Below are 20,329 nucleotides of genomic sequence, written 5' to 3'. Positions count from 1 at the left end.
CAGCTGTGCAAAATTTCATGAATGTAAATGCGACGGTGAGGATTCCTTTAGCGGACATACACCCATACATAAATACATACACTCAGCTTTATATATTAGATGTGAAAAACCTCGACAGGAATCAATGTTAGCATCACAATTATATAAACAGTCATGAATATGAAACAATTATTTTACCCCCTGCAGTTTCTGCTATTTACCTTCAGTGCTTTAATCTTAATTCAGTCAATTTTAAAAAATAAAATAAAATTATATGTATTTCACCTTTGATTTTGTAGAGACGAGTGTCAAGTCTGCTTTTGCCATGCCCCACCAAAAGTACATTTGAGATCATTTAAGCTGATCATGTACATTAGATAATTATTAGCTGAACCTGCCAGTTTTGGTGGGAACAGCCATCCATCTAATGTGTGTGGTAGCATGGAAAGAATGTGTCATGGAAAAGAGGGATTGGGCTGTTGGTTTTTAACAAGCCTTATCCTTCTGTTCTCAGAGGAGATAAGATGCCATCAGAAGAGTCTCCAGCAGTCTCCCCCCTTTAGCTTTTTTAGAACAAATTTTTGCTTGGCTGAGCTTGCATGTGTATGAGGTGTCAGGAGGAAAATCTATCGGCTGACCGAGCATGTCTCCGATAGCTATCGAAAGTGTATGGCCAGCTTTAGTTTCAGTGCTGACAGTGACAGCCACTTTCGTCACCCTTTTTGATATGCCAGAACTCTAGATTTGGAAGTCACATACAAAGCTTCACAAAGGCATGAAGTTCTGAATGTTTAACATGCACCACTGGCAGTGGTTCAACCATATTCAGAGGCTCTGCAAATATCTGGGTCAAATAATAATTCCCTAGGTAAGGAATTTGTTCTGGCTCAAGACCTATAGTTATTGTTGTCTGTATTGAACAGTGCTAGTAAAATCCTGCCAGACAGGCCAACTCAACCGACCAGGCATATACGAAGAATCTAGATTAGGTTTATTCAAGACTGAATCCTTGTAATTATGCACAAAACAGTAGGTGAAAAGATGATTTCTTTGCCAGGGTGCAGCAGAACATCTGGACTGTACAAAATAGTTATGTAAAATGGGTTCCACCATCGGGAGAAGGGAGGAGCTGATTACACTAGAGCCTGCCTACAGGGAGACTGCAGGGACAAATTTAAACAGCAAAGTGCAATAATAGCAATAAGATATGATGCAGATAAAACCATGAAGTAATGGGCATGACAGACTCCTTAAAGGGAATGTGTCATCAGAAAATGACCGGCTGTTCACTTTTTTAAGTTTAACATATTTTAAAGAATTTTTATGATGTTATTTTTAATTTTCCATGTAACTTTTTATATTTATACTAAAACCAAAAATCCTGCTTTTTTGCACTGGCCACTATGTCTAATAATAGGCGCCAATTTGTGGTTTGTACAGAGTACTTTACTACAGTTCACTCATTCTAATCCTTCCTATAAGGCTCCATACAGACGTCCGTATGAATGGTCTGGATATGTTCCGCAATTATGCGGAATGGGTGCGGACCCATTCATTTTCAATGAGGCCGGAAAAGATGCGGACAGCACACAGTGTGCTGTCCGCATCTGCACTTCCGTTCCATGGCCCCGAACTTCCGGTCTGCGGCTCCACAAAAAAATAGAACATGTCCTATTCTTGTCCACGGACAAGAATAGGCATTTTCTATTATAGTGCTGGGCATGTGCACATGGCCGGTGTCAGTGTTTTGTGGATCCACAATTTGTGGATCCGCAAAACACTTACAAATGTGTGAATGGACCCTAATTATATCACCTCTGTGTATATACACTCACCTAAAGAATTATTAGGAACACCATACTAATACGGTGTTGGACCCCCTTTTGCCTTCAGAACTGCCTTAATTCTATGTGGTATTGATTCAACAAGGTTCTGATAGCATTCTTTAGAAATGTTGGCCCATATTGATAGGATAGCATCTTGCAGGTGATGGAGATTTGAGGGATGCACATCCAGGGCACGAAGCTCCCGTTCCACCACATCCCAAAGATGCTCTATTGGGTTGAGATCTGGTGACTGTGGAGGCCATTTTAGTACAGTGAACTCCTTGTCATGTTCAAGAAACCAATTTGAAATGATTCGAGCTTTGTGACATGGTGCATTATCCTGCTGGAAGTAGCCATCAGAGGATGGGTACATGGTGGTCATGAAGGGATGGACATGGTTAAAAACAATGCTCAGGTAGCCCATGGCATTTTAACGATGCCCAATTGGCACTAAGGGGCCTAAAGTGTGCCCAGAAAACATCCCCCACACCATTACACCACCACCAGCCTGCACAGTGGTAACAAGGCATGATGGATACATGTTCTCATTCTGTTTACGCCAAATTCGGACTCTACCATTTAAATGTCTCAACAGAAATCGAGACTCATCAGACCAGGCAACATTTTTCCAGTTTTCAACAGTCCAATTTTGGTGAGCTCATGCAAATTGTAGCCTCTTTATCCTATTTGTAGTGGAGATGAGTGGTACCCGGTGGGGTCTTCTGCTGTTGTAGCCCATCCGCCTCAAGGTTGTGCATGTTGTGGCTTCACAAATGCTTTGCTGCATACCTCGGTTGTAACGAGTGGTTATTTCAGTCAACGTTGCTCTTCTATCAGCTTGAATCAGTCGGCCCATTCTCCTCTGACCTCTAGCATCCACAAGGCATTTTTGCCCACAGGACTGCCACATACTGGATGTTTTTCCCTTTTTACACCATTCTTTGTAAACCCTAGAAATGGTTGTGCGTGAAAATCCCAGTAACTGAGCAGATTGTGAAATACTCAGACCGGCCCGTCTGGCACCAACAACCATGCCACGCTCAAAATTGCTTAAATCACCCTTCTTTCCCATTCTGACATTCAGTTTGGAGTTCAGGAGATTGTCTTGACCAGGACCACCCCCCTAAATGCATTGAAGCAACTGCCATGTGATTGGTTGACTAGATAATTGCATTAATGAGAAATAGAACAGGTGTTCCTAATAATTCTTTAGGTGAGTGTATAAGACAGGATCCACCATTCACAATAGGTGATTGTCAGAGCTTAGTTATCTCTTCTTTCCTTGTACAATGACCTCAGCACAGATCACAGAGCATGCCTAGAAAACTCTCTCATAGAAGGCAATGAGGTCCCCTCCTGACCATTGTGTCTATGGCCCATGGGGCTGCCGTAAAGCAATTCTGTAAATGCTGCTAAGAACAATTCAGGCAAGATGGCCGCCCCCATAATCATGTTCAGAAAATAAAATTAAAAAATCTACAATCAGAAAATAAAAACAGATTTAAAAGAAGGATATGTGTTACTATCGGGATTCAACTGGCAGATAAAATTTGGGTAAGACATTTCCTTCAAAGAATAACTACAATGGGTAATTATAGTTGGATTCACAGGGAGCAGTCATACCTGGCCCGTAACTGTTCATCTTACAGTCTTCCAACAGAACTTTGCAAGGAACTGAAAACTGGAATGTTTTAAATGTATTCTACAATAGTAATACCTATGATAATAATTGTGCATATTTTATATTTTATTATCTCCACTCTTCTGTTCTTAGCAGTCTATTTGTATGCAGGTTTACATGTTCAGAGAAGGTTGCCCCATCCATCTGCTGATCCTTGATTTTGCTTTAATCCCACCAGATGTTGTGCAATTATGCCGTTTCATAAAGATTTATCTGCTAACTGCTGTTTACACATTGCAAATATATGTTGCTGGGTGTAATTACAATGCAGCAGTTAATGTGTGTTTATATATTTAATACATGATCCACGGATTTGTGACAAGTGCTTTTTATCTGCTGCTGTGTGCGTGCCATGCCAGGTTTTTGGAAGCGTGAGCTAGGAGACAGTGGTCCTTCTGGCTGGAGATGCTGCATCCCCCAGCTTGTTCTGGCTGTCTAGTTTTCAGTTGAGCTTGGGAAGCTTTCCGTTGCATGCTGTCAGATGTTTCAGTATGTCTCACATCATATCTCGTATAATATGTCATTAAATATTACGTTGTGATACAGAGCCGTCCCCATGTGGACTCGGAATCAGTAAGGTGTAACTGCAGGAAGGAAGCAAGGACATTGACTGAATGGCTGATGTAAACAGCAGCTTTTCCGAGTAACAGTTTAATGGATGAATATAATGTTAATAATTAGATGTACAGTCTTAATGGGTTGTATGGAGTTTTTAAAAAATGCTTTAAAAATGCTCCATGTGTGATATCGCAACTCAGTCCCATGTAACTGAGTTTGAGCTACTATACCAAACACAACCTTTGGACATTGTGGCACTGTTTCTGGAAGAGAACAGTCATGTTTTTCTAATCTTATACAACCCAGTTAACCAGGATAAGCACAAGTTTGGTTCCTCTAAGCTAGAGATGTACTGCAGATTTTATTGTTAAAAGATACAACATAAGAGGTCTTAGGGCTAATTCACATGGCTTTTTTCTGTGATTTTTAGATCTGATTTTTTTTTCCATTTTGAGATCCTGTTTAACTTGCATAATTGTTCCTAGGGAACATTGCTTGAGAGACTCCCACTATCAGCTAGATCCCCAAAAGGAAAACCAGAACCTTCCAAGAGATCTGAACTGGAAGAGATGATTTAAAGCCTATGTACACCTTCGGGGGCATTTTCTTTTATGATAGAATTTTACTCATTTGGGGATACAAATCATTTTTTCAATAGGTCTTTATTAAAAATATTGAGCTGTTCTGTCACAAAGGGTTTACTGTTTTTCTAGCTGTGTGCATCCTACTTTCACTTTGTGGTCATCTAATAACCCTTATCTCTAAATTACTAAGAGGTCAACTCATAAACACTTATTTAAACCACATTCTTATCAGTAAGATAAGGATTGAGCTTTGATGAGTAAGCCTGTCAGCTCCCTGCCTGATGGAGCAGAGAGAAAATTCTGATTCTGCTAGTAAAGCATCTCAGCTCTGTTAGGAGAAAAGGACTCCATATCTTTAATAAAGACTAATTGAAAAAATGATTTCTAGTTCATAATGAGTACAATGCAGTAATTAAAAAAATTACCCCCATAGTTGTACATAGCCTTTAAGGGCTTCATACACATTAGTGTATTGTCTGCCAATCCCACCGAGTACAGCTGGTTTGGCTGGCAATCTAATCTGCATGGAGAGATCCCGACTCTGTTCCAACTGATGATGTCAAGGGAGAAAATAATCAACAGAATTTTCTGCCAGATGTTTTTGTTCTCCCAGGAGATTAGCCGCCACCAAAAGTGTCTGGCAGTAGCTGTCTCCTCTGTCCCAATGAATACACATACACATCCAATCAAACTGAATGTGTATATGTATGGGGGGAGTCGGGAGAGTTTGGACAACGGCTGTTGACTGTGTATGGCCACCTTTAAGTGGCCCATAAACATTATATAAACTGTAGCTGAATCTACTGATTTCAGCCGGACCGGCCAACTGCATGTCAACGTACCCTTAAATGGTGAGGTGAATATTCAAATATAATCTATACAAAAGTAGATAATTAACATGCTCTGAATGTAGACAGTATATGAATGACCATGTTTTTTTTTTACTATCCCTTTCTCTTCATTATTAGAGATGAGCGAATCGAATCCCACCAAATGGAAAATCTATCCGAATTTTAGGATAAATTCGATTCGCTTCGAAGCCGAATTTCCTTGTGCTTTGTGTTAGTGAATAGATTTAACCTGAAATAGTGTAAAAAACAAAAAAAAATCATACTTACCTCCTCCATTTGCTTCTAACGGGCCGCCAGCCGCCATCTTGATTAAAGATCTCAGCCGAAATCCCGTGCGTGGTGACGTAGGCCGGCGTGATGATGTCATCTCGCGCCACGTGAAATTTCGCACCAGACCTTTAAGCAAGATGGTGGTGGCCGGCCCGTCGCGAGCAAATGGGAGCGGTAAGTTTGAGTTAATATTACACTGTTTTTACACTTAGATGCCGCGATCATGTATGAACGCAGCATTTGAGGGGTACAATGATGGGGGCGGCACAATCGCAGCTCCCTGTCATTGCACCCGCTACTTACAAAAAAAATTGCTTCGTGATGAAGTAACTCGTCACAAAGCAAATTTTTTTGTAAAATTCGGCGAAGCAGACGAATCGAACTTTTCAATAATTTGCTCATCTCTATCCATTATCCATCTACCTCTCCTAATCCCTGAAATCCATGTACATAGTCACAGCTCCATTAGATTGTCCACTTGCATGGTAATTATCCTGATTTCTATTGTACACAATAACAATGACTTTTCCCTAGCCAGCAATTTTGACTCTTCCATGTTTTTCTGTGTCTGTTCTGTCTTTACGATGAGTGCTGCCAGGAGATGACCAATCTAATGAAGTATTTTACATCCTTCAGATGGCTTGTGACCTGAGCTGTGTAGCAGAAGGTATCTGCTACCATGGGACATCCTTCCATAGTTGTGTTCTAGATCCATTACTGTGTTTTGAACTTCTGTGTTTGTATTTTATCACATTGCCGGCGCCCCAAGCTTAGCTTCAGAACTTTGTATGCATTTCCGTTGTTTCTGTTCAAGGGCAGATTTCTGTTCCTTATCACTAGCTTCCTGAAAAGATTGATATTGGAGTAATTAGGGCATGAGCATTAGCTTGTGGCTATCATTTTATGACAGCTAATTATAAAATTGTAGCAGTCTTCAATCTAAAAGTCATACGAGCTGTCTGCAAAGGAATGCAATTTGATTTGACAAAATAGTCGTGTCTAAATCTGCATAACACACAGCGTCGTTATATGCTTAATGTCATTTGATGACTATGAACATGATGCTAATGGGGACTCATTAAATGTGACTGCAGATAACAACAGACTGGCATATGTAGTCTGCCCATTTGCTTACCCGCGGACTGATCCTCAAGATACTCCTTTATCAATCCAGTTCAGTTGGTAATTTGTATGATGTATTAGTCTAAGGTAGGCAGCCCGTGGCTCTCGCTGTGTTGTTATGCTAGGAGTCCCCGAAGAATAATGTTGGGGTGGTGGTCAGGACATGCAGGAGAGCCACAGGTTGTCAACACTTGATGTGGAGTTCACCAGTTATGTTCATATTCTGTGTAATTGCAGATCTTACCATAGATTGATATCTTAGTTTTTATTTCATGACATATGTCATGTATGTAGACGTCACTATTCTTGGCTGTAATTCTGTGTCTCACTTTCCATCCTCACTCTCTTGTGGTAGCATGGCCTCTGGTGATCTTCTGTTCTCAATGCCTCTACACCATATACAAACAGTTATTCATAAAGTTTTCACTCATTCTAACCAGGTGGAAACTACGACAGCAGGTTTGATGTGGACAAGGGCACTGGAACCATCATTGTTGCAAGACCTCTCGATGCAGAACAGAAATCTAATTACAACTTGACAGTGGAGGCAACAGATGGGACAAGATCTATCAGCACACAGGTAATTGAATTGCTAATGAAGTGTTTAAAAAGAATTTCTTTTGTATTCTTGTGGCTGCCGAACATATTTTGTATACTGAATGAACTTAAAATTGCTTTGCCTGAGCTTCTGCTTCATGACAGCAGCTGGAAGGGTTAATATACAATGGGTAAATATGACGATGGAGGAAATGCATCAAATACATTTGAGAAGTAATTTACTACTTATCAAAGGTAACAAAGGACGGCGGCCACCGAGGACAGCAACAGTTCAGGAGACTCTTAAAATCACATTAACTGTTCGCAGCTAAATGCATTGGCCTGCACTAGACTTCAGCGGATACAAAATCTCCATGGTAAAGTAGATTATTATTTAGTCATTTAGTGAAATATGTGCTCTGTCTCTGCCAGCATAAAGATATCTGCAGAGTTTAACCATTTTCATTATGTAGCCTAAAGTAGGTTGAACTATTCAAGTGATAATGTCCTCATAGATAACTGGTGCATTATTATATTAAGTTTAACTTTAGATCCAGTATAATTTTTAAATCCAGTATAATTTTAGATTTTGAAAACCGGTATAATTTACGGTACATACGTTTACCAGCAAGCATTGCCTGAGAGACTCTCAACACCAGCTGCATCTCCACAAGGAAAAAACAGTACCTTCCAAGAGTTCCTGCAAAAAAAGGACAGGATGGCTTAAAGGGGTATTCTGGTTGCTAAAAGTTATCCTGTGGATAGGGGATAACTATTATATTGGTGCAGGTCTCTAAAGGAGTTCTGGAAATAGCCGAGCTCTGTTGTCCTGTCTCCAGAACTCCTATCGAGATGAATGGATCAGTGGTGTCCCTGCTCGACCTGCTACTCTGTTCATTTTGCGGCACTCCAAGGGGTTTGACATACCTGTTCTCATGATCATAAAAGGTCCCAGCAGTAGGATTGCCAACAATTTAATAGTTACAGTGCCTTGCAAAGGTATTCACCCCCCTTTGACTTTTTTCGTATTTTGTTACATTACAGTCTTAAGTTCAATGTTCAGAATTTTATGTGATGGATCAGAACACAATAGTCTAAGTTGGTGAAGTGAAATGAGAAAAATATATAAATAAAACTATTGTTTAGAAATAGAAAACAGAAAATTGCCATGTGCGTATGTATTCACCCCCTTTGTTAGGAAGCCCATAAAAAGCTCTGGTGCAACCAATTACCTTCAGAAGTCACATAATTAGTGAAATGATGCTGTTCACAAGCACAAACCATCCAACTTGAAGTAGCTGGAGCAGTTTTGCAAGGAGGAATGAGCAAAAATCCCAGTGGTAAGATGTGGCAAGCTCATAGAGGCTTATCCAAAGCGACTTGGAGCTGTGATTGCCGCAAAAGTTGGCTCTACAAAGTATTGACTTTAGGGGGGTGAATAGTTATGCACATTGACTTTTTCTGTTATTTTGTCCTATTTGTTGTTTGCTTTACAATATAAAAAAAAAAAAACATCTTCAAAGTTATGGGCATGTTCTGTAAATTTAATGATGCAAATCCTCAAACAATCCATCCTAATTCCAGGTTGTAAGTCACCAAAATACAAAAAAAGTCAAGGGGGGGGGGTGAATACTTTTGCAAGGCACTGTATCTCCTATCCTGCAGATAAGGGCTAACTTTTAACAACCAGAATACCCCTTTTGGGTCGGTCATATAGATAAATATCAGCTGAATCCTCCGATTTCAGCAGGTACTACCTGGCTCTCCCCCAAAGACAGATTGTTAGACAATACATGGATTTGGGGGCCTTAAGAACAACATGAGTGACTTTATTATATCCTTGCCATGAATTTGAATAAGACAATAATATTCATGCTTTCTACAGTAAAAGTGGCTGTCTGCTGGGAAAGAACATAAAGCCCTGTATAGGAAAGCAAACAAAATGTAACAAGGAAATTGCATTTTTTTTACATAGTTCCTTGTCGTTACTTACAGCGGTAAATTAGGAAAGATGACAAAGAGGGGAAAAAAAATTGGACTTGCTGGTTATAAAGAGGGCCCCTCGTGTAACATAGTAACATGGTTTATAAGGCTGAAAAAAGACATTTGTCCATCGAGTTGAGATTGTTATCCTGCAAGTTGATGCAGAGGAAGGCAAAAAAAAAACTGTGAGGTAGAAGCCAATTTTCCTCACTTTAGGGGAAAAATTCCTTCCCAACTCCAATCAGGCAATCAGAATAACTCCCTGGATCAACGACCCCTCTCTATTAGCTATAGCCTGTAATATTATTACACTCCAGAAATACATCCAGGCCCCTGTTGAATTCCTTTATTGTACTCACCATCACCACCTCCTCAGGCAGAGAGTTCCACAGTCTCACTGCTCTCACCGTAAAGAATCCTCTTCTTTGTTTGTGTACAAACCTTCTTTCCTCCAGACGCAGAGGATGTCCCCTCGTCACAGTCATAGTTCTGGGAATAAATAGATGATGGGAGTTATCCAGGGGCGTTGCTAGGGTCTCAAAATATCTGGTGCCCAAGCCCCGATGCATATGGCCCAATTCTCTGAGTCGGCCAAACGCACTCCCCCAACCAACCCTCCTAGCCCAACCCACCTGGAAAACACTAGCACTGAAGACATTTTGCTGTACTTCCTCTACAGCAGCACGTACTGCTCACATCCAGTGCCTCCCAGGTGACGTCTCCTCTGATGTAGATCTTCTCTGTCATCATCTTCTCAATTTGGTCCTTACAACTTCTCTCAACCACGCCTCATCTCTGTACAGTGTGACACACAGACATCTTAGCTTCCTCATATTTCTATCATCATCTCCCAACCGGGAGTCCCCACTGTGTTATCCTGCTGGATCTATAAGTCCCTCCTATAGAGCCTCCAGTAGTAATAAGAACGCCTAATGTCCCCAGTATTTATAATGCCCCCTACTGTTATAATGCTCACCCTGAAGTGCCCCAGTATTTATATTGCCCCTTACTGTTATAATGCCACTGCAGTACCCCCTGTATTTATATCACCCCCTACTGTTATAATGCTCGCCCTGAAGTGCCCCGAGTGTTTATAATGCTCCCTGCAGTGCCCCCTGTGGTTACATTCCTCTGTTTACTGTCCCCAGAAAATATAATTCCTCAGCTTCTCCACCATAGAGTCCCATGTAAATGACTTCACACCATCTCTCCAGCCCCCTCCAATATACAGTCCCATGTAAATAACATCCCTCTCTATCTACAGCCCCCTCCAAAATACAGTCCTATGTAAATAACATCACACCATCTCTCCTGCCCCCTCCAATACACAGTCCCACATAAATAACATCACCCCCTCCCCAGCCAGCTTCAACATACAGTCCCATGTAAATAACATCACCCCTCTGCCTCTCACACTGAGTAATCTACCCCTTCACTTACCTCTCCTTATGTACAGACCTCCCCACAGGGTCTTCCCAGGACTTCTCTTCACTGCTGAGCCCTCCTCTCTTGCACTGGTCACATGATGGTGACATCATCACAGGTCCTTATCAGCTACTGCATTAAGAACTGATCACATAGACTGTGATGTCATCACAGGTCCTTCAGCTCTTGCAGGGCATTAGATTCAATTGTATTGCCATCCTGAGGACATCAATACAGTTGTATCTATATGGCAGGCAAGACATTCAGGGCCTGGGACAAAACATCAGGGGCCCAGGCCCTGAATGTTTTAACCTAGCAACGCCCCTGGAGTTATCTCTGTACTGACCCCTGATATATTAATACATAGTTATTAGATCTCCCCTTAGTCGTCTTTTTTCTAAAGTGAATAACCCTAATTTTGATCTTTCTGGGTACTGTAGTCCACCCATTTCAGTTATTACTTTAGTTGCCCTCCTCTGAACCCTCTCCAGCTCTGCTATGTCTGCCTTGTTCATAGGAGCCCAGAACTGTACACAGTACTCCATGTGTGGTCTGACTAGTGATTTGTAAAGTGGTAGGACTATGTTCTCATCACGGGCATCTATGCCCCTTTTGATGCAACCCATTATCTTATTCGCCTTGGCAGCAGCTGCCTGACAATAATTTCTACAGCTTAGTTTGCTGTTCACATACATTCCTAGGTCCTTTTCCATTTCAGTGTTACCCAGTGTTTCACCATTTAGTATGTACAAGTGACTTGCATTATTCCTTCCCATGTGCATAACCTTACATTTGTCAGTGTTAAACCGCATCTGCCACTTCTCTGCCCAAGCCTCCAATCTCTCCAGATCCATCTGTAAATCAAAATTTTTCAGTGATTAAGTGAAGCAGTTTTTTCCAGATACACATTTTCATTGCCGGGCCTGTAACCTTTTGATTTGATTTAATCTGAGAACACTTTAGCAATCTGCGTCCCTCGGTGCTTTTACCTCCTTTTGCTTGCTAGACTTCATTCTCTTTTCCTGTAATTTAGGTCTATCTCCCTGTACTTGCCTTCCCTTGCTGAACTTAACATTTCTACCATGTTGTCTAAAACAATAGCACATCTTCTGAAACATTGCTCTTCTAGGCCGTGTAATCCCCCTGCTAGTTTTTTCTTTAGCATTTTCAGCTATTTGCACAAACCTCGCTAGAACAGAATGGAGGCTGAGATTCACTGAGTATAGCAGGTCATAGTGGGTCAATGCAGCAGCCTTCAGGAGAAACGGGGCAATACTCAGATCTCTTGCTACAGATACGGTTTGTATTATAAATGATATATGTTGCTGCCTTTAGAAAAGCTATAGTTGCAGTTTTACTTGTTGGAACAGATTTACTAGTTGAGCTTTGACTCAATATTCTTAAAATACTTCATCCAACCCCTGCCTCCTTTTCTATTTTGTTAGTGTAATTGAACAAATATCCCTATATTCAGTAGACGGGTTAATATCCTGCAGGAGGTTAATGGGAGTCATGGTAGTGGATCTTCTTCAGTTCTCCAATCTGTGTATGCAAAGGGATTTTATGACCTGCCAGCTGGAGGCAAAGATAGTTTAAGTCGTTTCTGGGATTATTATGTTTTTGAAGTTGGCTACTTTATGCATAATTAAATATGTTATTGGGCTTTATTACAATGATGCCCTTTTATTATTCGTATTTATCTCCGAATGGCTCAGCTTGAACACGCACCCCTCTCTCTGTACATTGTACGGAGCAATGCAGTCAAGGGACCTTGTGACAAGTTGCTTCAGTTATTAGATGAAGCGAGATCACTCGGTCAGAGACAAGGGCTGAGCCAAGCTTGTTGTGTCAGGAAGGGACCACTTCGGATTGCCTTGATTAAGGGCTGACGCCTTATATAGATTGGATACCTTGAAATTATATATGGGTTGGAAGTGGTCTTAAATTCAGCTACAATCTCAAATCCTGAGGGACAGCTGCACAAGTTTCAGGTGTGGCTGTAATATGGACACTAAAATACAACTACAGTACATGAGTGCCGCCTGAAACTCCATGTAAATTCCTATGTAAAGCAGCTATAGAGAAAACACGTGCTTCAATTCACTTTGCATTTCAACACTGTACTCCAACAAACCAGCAACAAAATGCAGTGAGAGGACTCCTGAGATCATACACATAAGAGAGGACTCAAAAAGGAGTCCTCTCAATGCATTTTACTGCTGGTTTGTGGGAGCACAGCGTCAGAATAAAGTGAGTATGAAGATAAAAATTGCATAACCGGACACAGCACCACTTACACTATACACCACGTATTCTAGTTTTGAGGGTGTTTTGGAGCTGACAGATTCCTTTTTAATTTTGGAAACATTCTCCTTTTAACCCAACATTTTATTTAAGGGTACTTTCACACTTGCAGAAGAGTGATCCGACAAGCAGTTCTGTCGCCTGAACGGCCTACCGGATCCGGCATTCTGCATGCAAACGGACAGCATTTGTAGACGGATCCGGATCCATCTCACAAATGCATTGCAAGAACGGATCTGTCTGTCCGTTTGTCATGCGGACAAACGGATCAGTTTCTATTCCCCCCCCCCCCACATTTTTAAAGGTCTGCGCATGCGCAGACTGGTAGGACGGATCCGGCATTGCGGTATTTTTAATACCCTATCCGGCACTAATAGCACTAATACATTTCAATGTAAATTTATGCCGGATCCGGAGTTTTGGACGGAGATAAAACCGCAGAATGCTGCGGTATTATCTCCATCCTGAACAGTCAAAAAGACTAAACTGAAGACCTCCTGATGCATACTGAACGGAACGCTCTCCATTCAGAATGCATGGGGATAAAACTGATCAGTTCTTTTCCGGTATTGAGCCCCTAGGATGGAACTTAGTGCCGGAAATAACGCTAGTGTGAAAGTACCCTTGGTAAAGCGTATAGGGCATTTGTCCTGTTACATGTGCACTTGGCAGCTGAAGGCATTTGTGTTGGTCTCATGTTCATATGTGCCCGCATTGCTGAGAAAAATGGCGTTTTAATATATGCAAATGAGCCTGTAGGAGCAATGGGGGCGTTGCTGTTACACCTACAGGCTCAGCATTCTCTGCTGCTACCTCTGCACTTTGATTAACAGAGCCAGGCTGTTAGAAAATCATCATGACAGGCCCCAAGTCCAGAGGGTGCAGCAGATGCAGAGAGAAAGCAGAACCTTTAGGTGCAACAGCAGCACCCCTGTTGCTCCTAAAGGCTCATTTGCATATATTAAAACTTTATTTTTCTCAGCAATGCGGGCACATATGAACATGAGACCAACACAGATGCCTTCAGCTGCCAAGCGCACATGCAATAGGTCAGCCAGTTTCATAGGTACAAATCTACTGACAGATGCCCGTTAAAGAAATCAGTGCAGCAGAAAGCAATAGCATTATTATTTGTTCAGCAGTCTCGCTGTTTTTATATTAGCGTTTTAGCGTGGTGATTACATTGGCCCTGGCATTTATATTTGTTCTTGGAGCAGTATTTGATAAAATGCTTGTGTGGTTGCTTACTGTAAATATGGATTTTCAAGCTGCTTTTCTTTCTAAACTTTCCTTGTGGATTCCATGAGCTACAGATCCCAGCCTCACCCGCACTGAGCCCGTGGTTTAAACTGTTGAATAATCATAGGGATTTACCCAATCAAGAATGCAGGGAATGTGCTCTGTTTGCAAATCTTAATTAACGCGCATTCCTCTAAGTAACCGGACTGTGTTACATGCAGCAGTGGTTTCCAGCACACGGAGCTGAAGAACTGCTTACATATTCAGTTTTTACTGTATATCACACTGCTATACAACACCTCCAAGGTCAAGGTTATAGCAGCATTTAAGAAAGACGCAAACAAATTATTCAGCAAATTTTGCTTATTCTGTCTAATTCTATATCTAAATTCTCCATGCTTTAATTTTTGTTCCCTAGGGTGGGACAAGTTTTTCAAAGATAAATAGACACTTTGGGATTGTTCTTCTTCGACTATTGATCTGCAATTATATAGTGTTCGAGGGGTTGTCCAGCTAATAAAGAGTATTTAGACAAGTCTCAAAGTGTAATAAAAACTGTACAAAATACTCACCTCACTTATCCTCTGACGTTCCCCTTTGAATGCATCACAACTCCTCTTGGTCTCTACTTCCTGGTGCCTCTCAGCACACAGGAAATGGCCGCTCAGCCAATCAATGGCCATAAAGGTGACCCACCTCAGCTGCTGATTGGATGAGCAGCCGTTTTCTGCATGTTGAGAGACACCAGGGAGTACAGAATGGTTGTAACCTGGGACGCTTTGGAATGGGAGCTGCAGGGTAACGATGAAGTGAGTATGATTTGGATATTTTTACACCATTCCAAATCTAAAAAATGTTTATTGGCTGGACAACCCCTTTATTTTTGTGCAATCAAAGGCATGCATATGAATACGTGTATGTTCTAATATACCACAGTAGGTAAAAGTGGCATGGAAATTAAGGGTTGACCACATAGTCCAGCATAAACCCATGCTCTAGCTCCTACATTGGGTCAAGTATACGTAACAAGTCATCCTATGGGAAGATCTTTTGTTGATATTGGTTCCGTGTCAAGGAAAATAATGTTTGGTTCTTTTTACAGTATCTGTAAGTTTTCTCCCATCTGCGATATATGATTTGGCATACTGCATTGATAAGGAATGTATTTAATTTCAATTCTCTGATCTGTTTCCAGTTTTGTGGTGTTCTGTTACATAAGAGGAGTGAAGCTTAGTGAGGGACCATTTCAGGACAAAACATCAGCCCATCTGCCCATTGCTGATATATTTGTTGAGGGCAGAGAAGGAAAGCATCAGCAGAGATCAATTTACTGGCAAAGTTCACTAAAAGTTGATAGAAAGAAAAAACTCATGACACCATTCGAAGCCCTGTCTATGTTTAGTTATCTGTGCATCTATGGGATGGAACACTAAAAGCAATTTTTTTCTCTAAACCTTTAGAAAACAAATTCAACTGTTCAAAGATCAGTGTAGCAATTTTGGTTACTCGTTGCTTATTTCTGTGAAGAACCGGTCTTGTTTTTCTTTACACAGGCAGAGGATCAGGAAAATGATTAGGGATGTGTTCCTAACAACTCTGGTTCCCAATGAGCACACCATCAAAATATGCCACTGTTCACCCAACAAACAAGCAAAACACTAATTTTTCATGATGACATCATTGTTTGCCAGCATCACTTCATCCTATGGAAACAGGGATGTCCTGTTGGCAAAAAAAATGTATGGGGATGAGAGATTGCAGCAGCAACCACTTTATCCCCATACGGAGGAGATGATTGTTTCATATAAATGTAGCCATCATCTCTTCTCATCAATCAGCCAATGATTGGAAACAAAGGGTTCATTCCCAATCATTGTCTATGCATCAGTCCATGTAAACTGGGCCTTAGGGGTTGTCCTTTTTTTTGTTTTGTTTTAAATCTGCCTCCATTGGGACCTGTTGAGAAATGCATTTTCACCTGGTCCTCACCGCACAGTTCCAGCTCCCTGGTTCCCAGGCTGTCTTCACTCAACTTTTGTTCCCTGTCTCTCAACTATCTGCATGAACAGGGTCACATGCACCCCTGTAGTTAATGACTGGCCTCAGAAGTGATGGGCATCGCCAAGGGAAATGTTAATGCTGAGGCCAGTCATTGGACACAGCAGTGCAACTGACCCTGTCCATGCAGAAAGCTGACACATGGGGACAAAAAGCCCAGTAAAGACAACCTGGGAGTCAGAACGGACCGGCAAGTGAGGTGAGTATGGATTTCTCCACAGGTCCTAATGGCTGGGGAAAGGTTGATAAAAATAAAAAAAAATTAGACAACTCCTTTGTTGATCATGCTCTAATCTTTGGCCAAATGTGCCTATTTCACATTAACATTAATCTTTGGCTAGACTGAATGTCAATGTTAATTCTATGAAGGGAGTGAGATGAGCAGCTGAAAGACACTTCTGGCCCAGATTATCTCAGGGAAAACAATAGAATTGGACAGAAAAAAAATGCCAGCCTGTCCAGTGTATTTTTCCTTGGCATCAGACATAACAAGATAGTCTGACAGCCCCACAGGCATTCTACCAGTAGATATCTAATCTCTGTGGGCATCATGTGCACGTCTTTCGGTTAAGTGTGACTTGCTGCATTACAAGCCTGTTTGACAATAACATGTAAACTTCTTATGAGAGAACCACGGTGGCATTCGCTCACGTAGTATAAATGATTATATGCCAGAGCTGGAATAACTATTCATACACTGGAAAGTCATTTTGGCAAAGTACACAGCAGGGAGCCACTTTGAAAACACAATAGCTAACTGGCATTCTGTTTAGTATCAATAGAGCTTTAATGTCAACTGTCTTCAGCTCTTACAGGTCTATTACATCTCAAATATGATGGCTTTACGAAAAGGACAAATAACTAATAGCTTCACCGAAAATATGAAACATTACTAAGTCTGATGTGACTTGGTATTAGAATTTCATGATGCACAATGGATTTGTACTGTTGTTCTTCAGATGTGCAACTACAGAAAGTGCAGAGGTTCTAGTACACATGGGCCCTAGGGCTTCAAGGTGCCCAATATTGCCTGTGCTGTGACATTGCTGTTTATTATCCCTGTATGTGGACATAACAATGTGTTAAATTCATCAAATTATTCCTATTGTGTGACATCACTGTCATCCTTAGCCAGTAGCTCTGAACTTAGTATCAGTGTCATGTAATGTCATCCCTGTTCAGTGACATCACTATGTGCTTTATTTCCATAATATGCTTCACTATTATAATAGCTCTTTCCTGTGGCATCATAATATTTGTACTCCATGTTCTATGACATCACTGTGTGCACTGTGTGCATTTCATATGACTTCACAGTGTTTATTATTTAGATATGGTGACATCACTATGTGCAATTTATATGACTTCACAGTGCTTATTATTTAGGTATGGTGACATCAACTGTTTTGTTATTTCACTTTGTACGTTATCCCTAGATAGTGGTTCACAGTGACCATGATCACTGTCCTTTGATATACTACTACTTGCTTAATCCCTACAATGCGACATCACTGCTGATAATTCACTTTGGTCATTAAGCTGGCTATAAATAACAGACAATTTGGGCAAGACTTGCCAACCATATTATGCATGAGGGCCTCCTGACTCTCCCTGGATGGTAGATGTTGGGAGAGAGAAAGATCAGGCAGTTGGATTTTAACATGGGTGATCTTTTTGTTGTCACAGGAGATAAAATGTAGGCCAAGCTTCTTGACTAACTTCCCTCAACATATTGGAAAAACATTCTTGTCTTCAAAAGATCAAGATTTCTATTAGGTCTACACAAATATTGGAATCTTTCACATTGTTGCCGATTTAAATTGTCTTTCAATTTTCTATTTGCCATATTTAGTCCTAAATCTGTTTCTTTCAGGTGTATATTAAAGTAATAGACACAAATGACCATCGTCCAAAGTTTTCTACCTCAGTGTATGAAGTTCTTATTCCTGAAGATATCAGAACAGAAACTGAGATTTTGCAAGTGATTGCTACAGACAAGGATGAAAAGAATAAAATGATTTACACTTTGCAAAGCAGCACGGACCCGGCTAGTCTTAAGAAGTTCCGGATAGATCCTGCCACTGGGTCTTTGTATGTTGTGGAAAAGTTGGATCATGAAACTGCTCATCAACACATTCTCACAGTGATGGTAAGACCGAACCCCAGATCTTTCCTGCTATGCATCTGGATATTTACACTGGTACACTACTTCAAAATGGAATAGTCATTTCCAAACACTTTTGACCTGTCATAGGGACACGTCATAAGTTTTTATTGGTGGGGGTCTGGATTCTGAAACCCCCTCCAATTGCTAAAATGAGCAAACATGTTGTAATTGCATTGATAAATCTCCACTGTTGTATCTAGCTAAGACCTGGAATTATTCAGTGACCGCCTTTGTGTAATAACTGTGAATTCATGTTTCAGGTACGTGATCAAGATGTCCCTGTCATGCGCAACTTTGCCAGAATTGTTATTAATGTGACCGATACCAATGACCATGCACCTTGGTTTACAAGCTCTTTCTATGAAGGCCGAGTGTACGAATCTGCAGCAATTGGATCTGCTATACTCCAGGTCACAGCTTTAGACAAAGACAAAGGGAAGAATGCTGAGGTTCTTTACTCCATTGAATCAGGTATGTCTCATGGATTATTAAAAGCAAATTCAACTGGTTGCGCTTGAATATATGACTTTCCACAATGAGAACTATCACCATATAGACAAAGCAGATACCAAATCAGGAAAATGAATTTGCCAGGAGAACACTTGCACTTACACAAAATGCCTTTCTGCGACTCCCTAAATATGTTAAATAGGAAGAACATACACTTTTTTTTCCTTTTTTTTTTGCTTTCAGACACCCCCAACCTTCATCAGCTTCAGCTTAGCTCCCCATCAGACCCCCAGCCTCCATAAGCCTCAGATCAGACCCCACCAGCCTTAGATCAGACCTCTATCAGCCTCAGATGAGACCCCATCAGTCTCAGGTCAGACCCCCATCAGACATTAAAAGAATAAACTTTGCTTGCACTCACTCACCCTGCCTGCTCTTCTTCTGGCCCGCATTGCACTGTGACCTATGTGCACTACGTCCTGACGCTGTATGCAGTCAGGACACAGTGCAAAGTGGGGCCCTGAAGAAGTCTAGGAAGAGTGAGTAGAGCCAACGCAGCACTTCCCTCACCGCTCCCCGTGGCTCCATAATGGAAGCGGTCATTAGCATTTGCACTATAAGATGCACTGCCATTTCCCCCTCACTTTGGAGGGAAAAAAGTGTCTTATAATCTGAAAAATATGGTACATTTTTGTCAAGGCTAAATACAACAATGGACATGTCCTAACAGTGATAATTGGACCACATTTATATTACATTTAAAAATCATTAAAACCCCATAGGAATCTCTCTCTCCATGTTGTCTCTACAGTTACATGTTTATTCATGTGTTCTGGATGTCGTAGCACCAAAATGTTAAAATTGCAATTAGCAGATTAGTGAAGACAAGCACGTGTAACCTGCCTGCTTACCACTGCAGGCATTATTAATGGTAGAAATGAAGCTGCCAGTTTGGTTTCGTGATGAAGGATCGGATGATACATATCAGCAAAATGGGTTTAAATGTCACATTTTTCCCATCAAAAATTGTGGAGGAATAAATTATGACTGACAGTCTTCCCAGTGAGCAGCGTAGGAATTCTTTGGATGCTTGTGATATTTTATAGGCTTTGTAATGTTCTATTCTAAGACTGACATAGTGTTCATGGCACAACAGTCTGAACTGATATTATCATTTCCCAACTCCCTAATGTAATTCCCTCTGCACAAATGGAGCATCTCATATTATGCTAATTGGTCCCTTTTAGAAAATATCATTTTCCTTCTACAGTTATTAAAAAATATATATCTGGTAG

The 20,329-nt window shown here is 41.0% G+C and overlaps 1 protein-coding gene across 7 annotated transcripts in view; it reads left to right on the top strand.

The window, feature by feature from the left end:
* The window catches only part of FAT1 (FAT atypical cadherin 1), a 227,191-nt gene that overhangs the window by 142,539 nt on the left and 64,323 nt on the right, over positions 1 to 20,329 (top strand). For all 7 annotated transcript variants that reach the window (XM_040418765.1, XM_040418764.1, XM_040418770.1 and 4 more), the window contains exons 7-9: positions 7,312 to 7,451; positions 18,291 to 18,566; positions 18,845 to 19,055. In XM_040418765.1, coding sequence (XP_040274699.1) covers positions 7,312 to 7,451; positions 18,291 to 18,566; positions 18,845 to 19,055 — 627 coding nt within the window. The remainder of the gene's footprint in view (positions 1 to 7,311; positions 7,452 to 18,290; positions 18,567 to 18,844; positions 19,056 to 20,329) is intronic.

This window comes from Bufo bufo, chromosome 2, assembly GCF_905171765.1.
Source record: "Bufo bufo chromosome 2, aBufBuf1.1, whole genome shotgun sequence".
Lineage (NCBI taxonomy): Eukaryota > Metazoa > Chordata > Amphibia > Anura > Bufonidae > Bufo > Bufo bufo.
The sequence above is the reverse complement of the archived record's forward strand: the minus strand, read 5'-3'. Positions and strand labels throughout refer to the sequence as shown.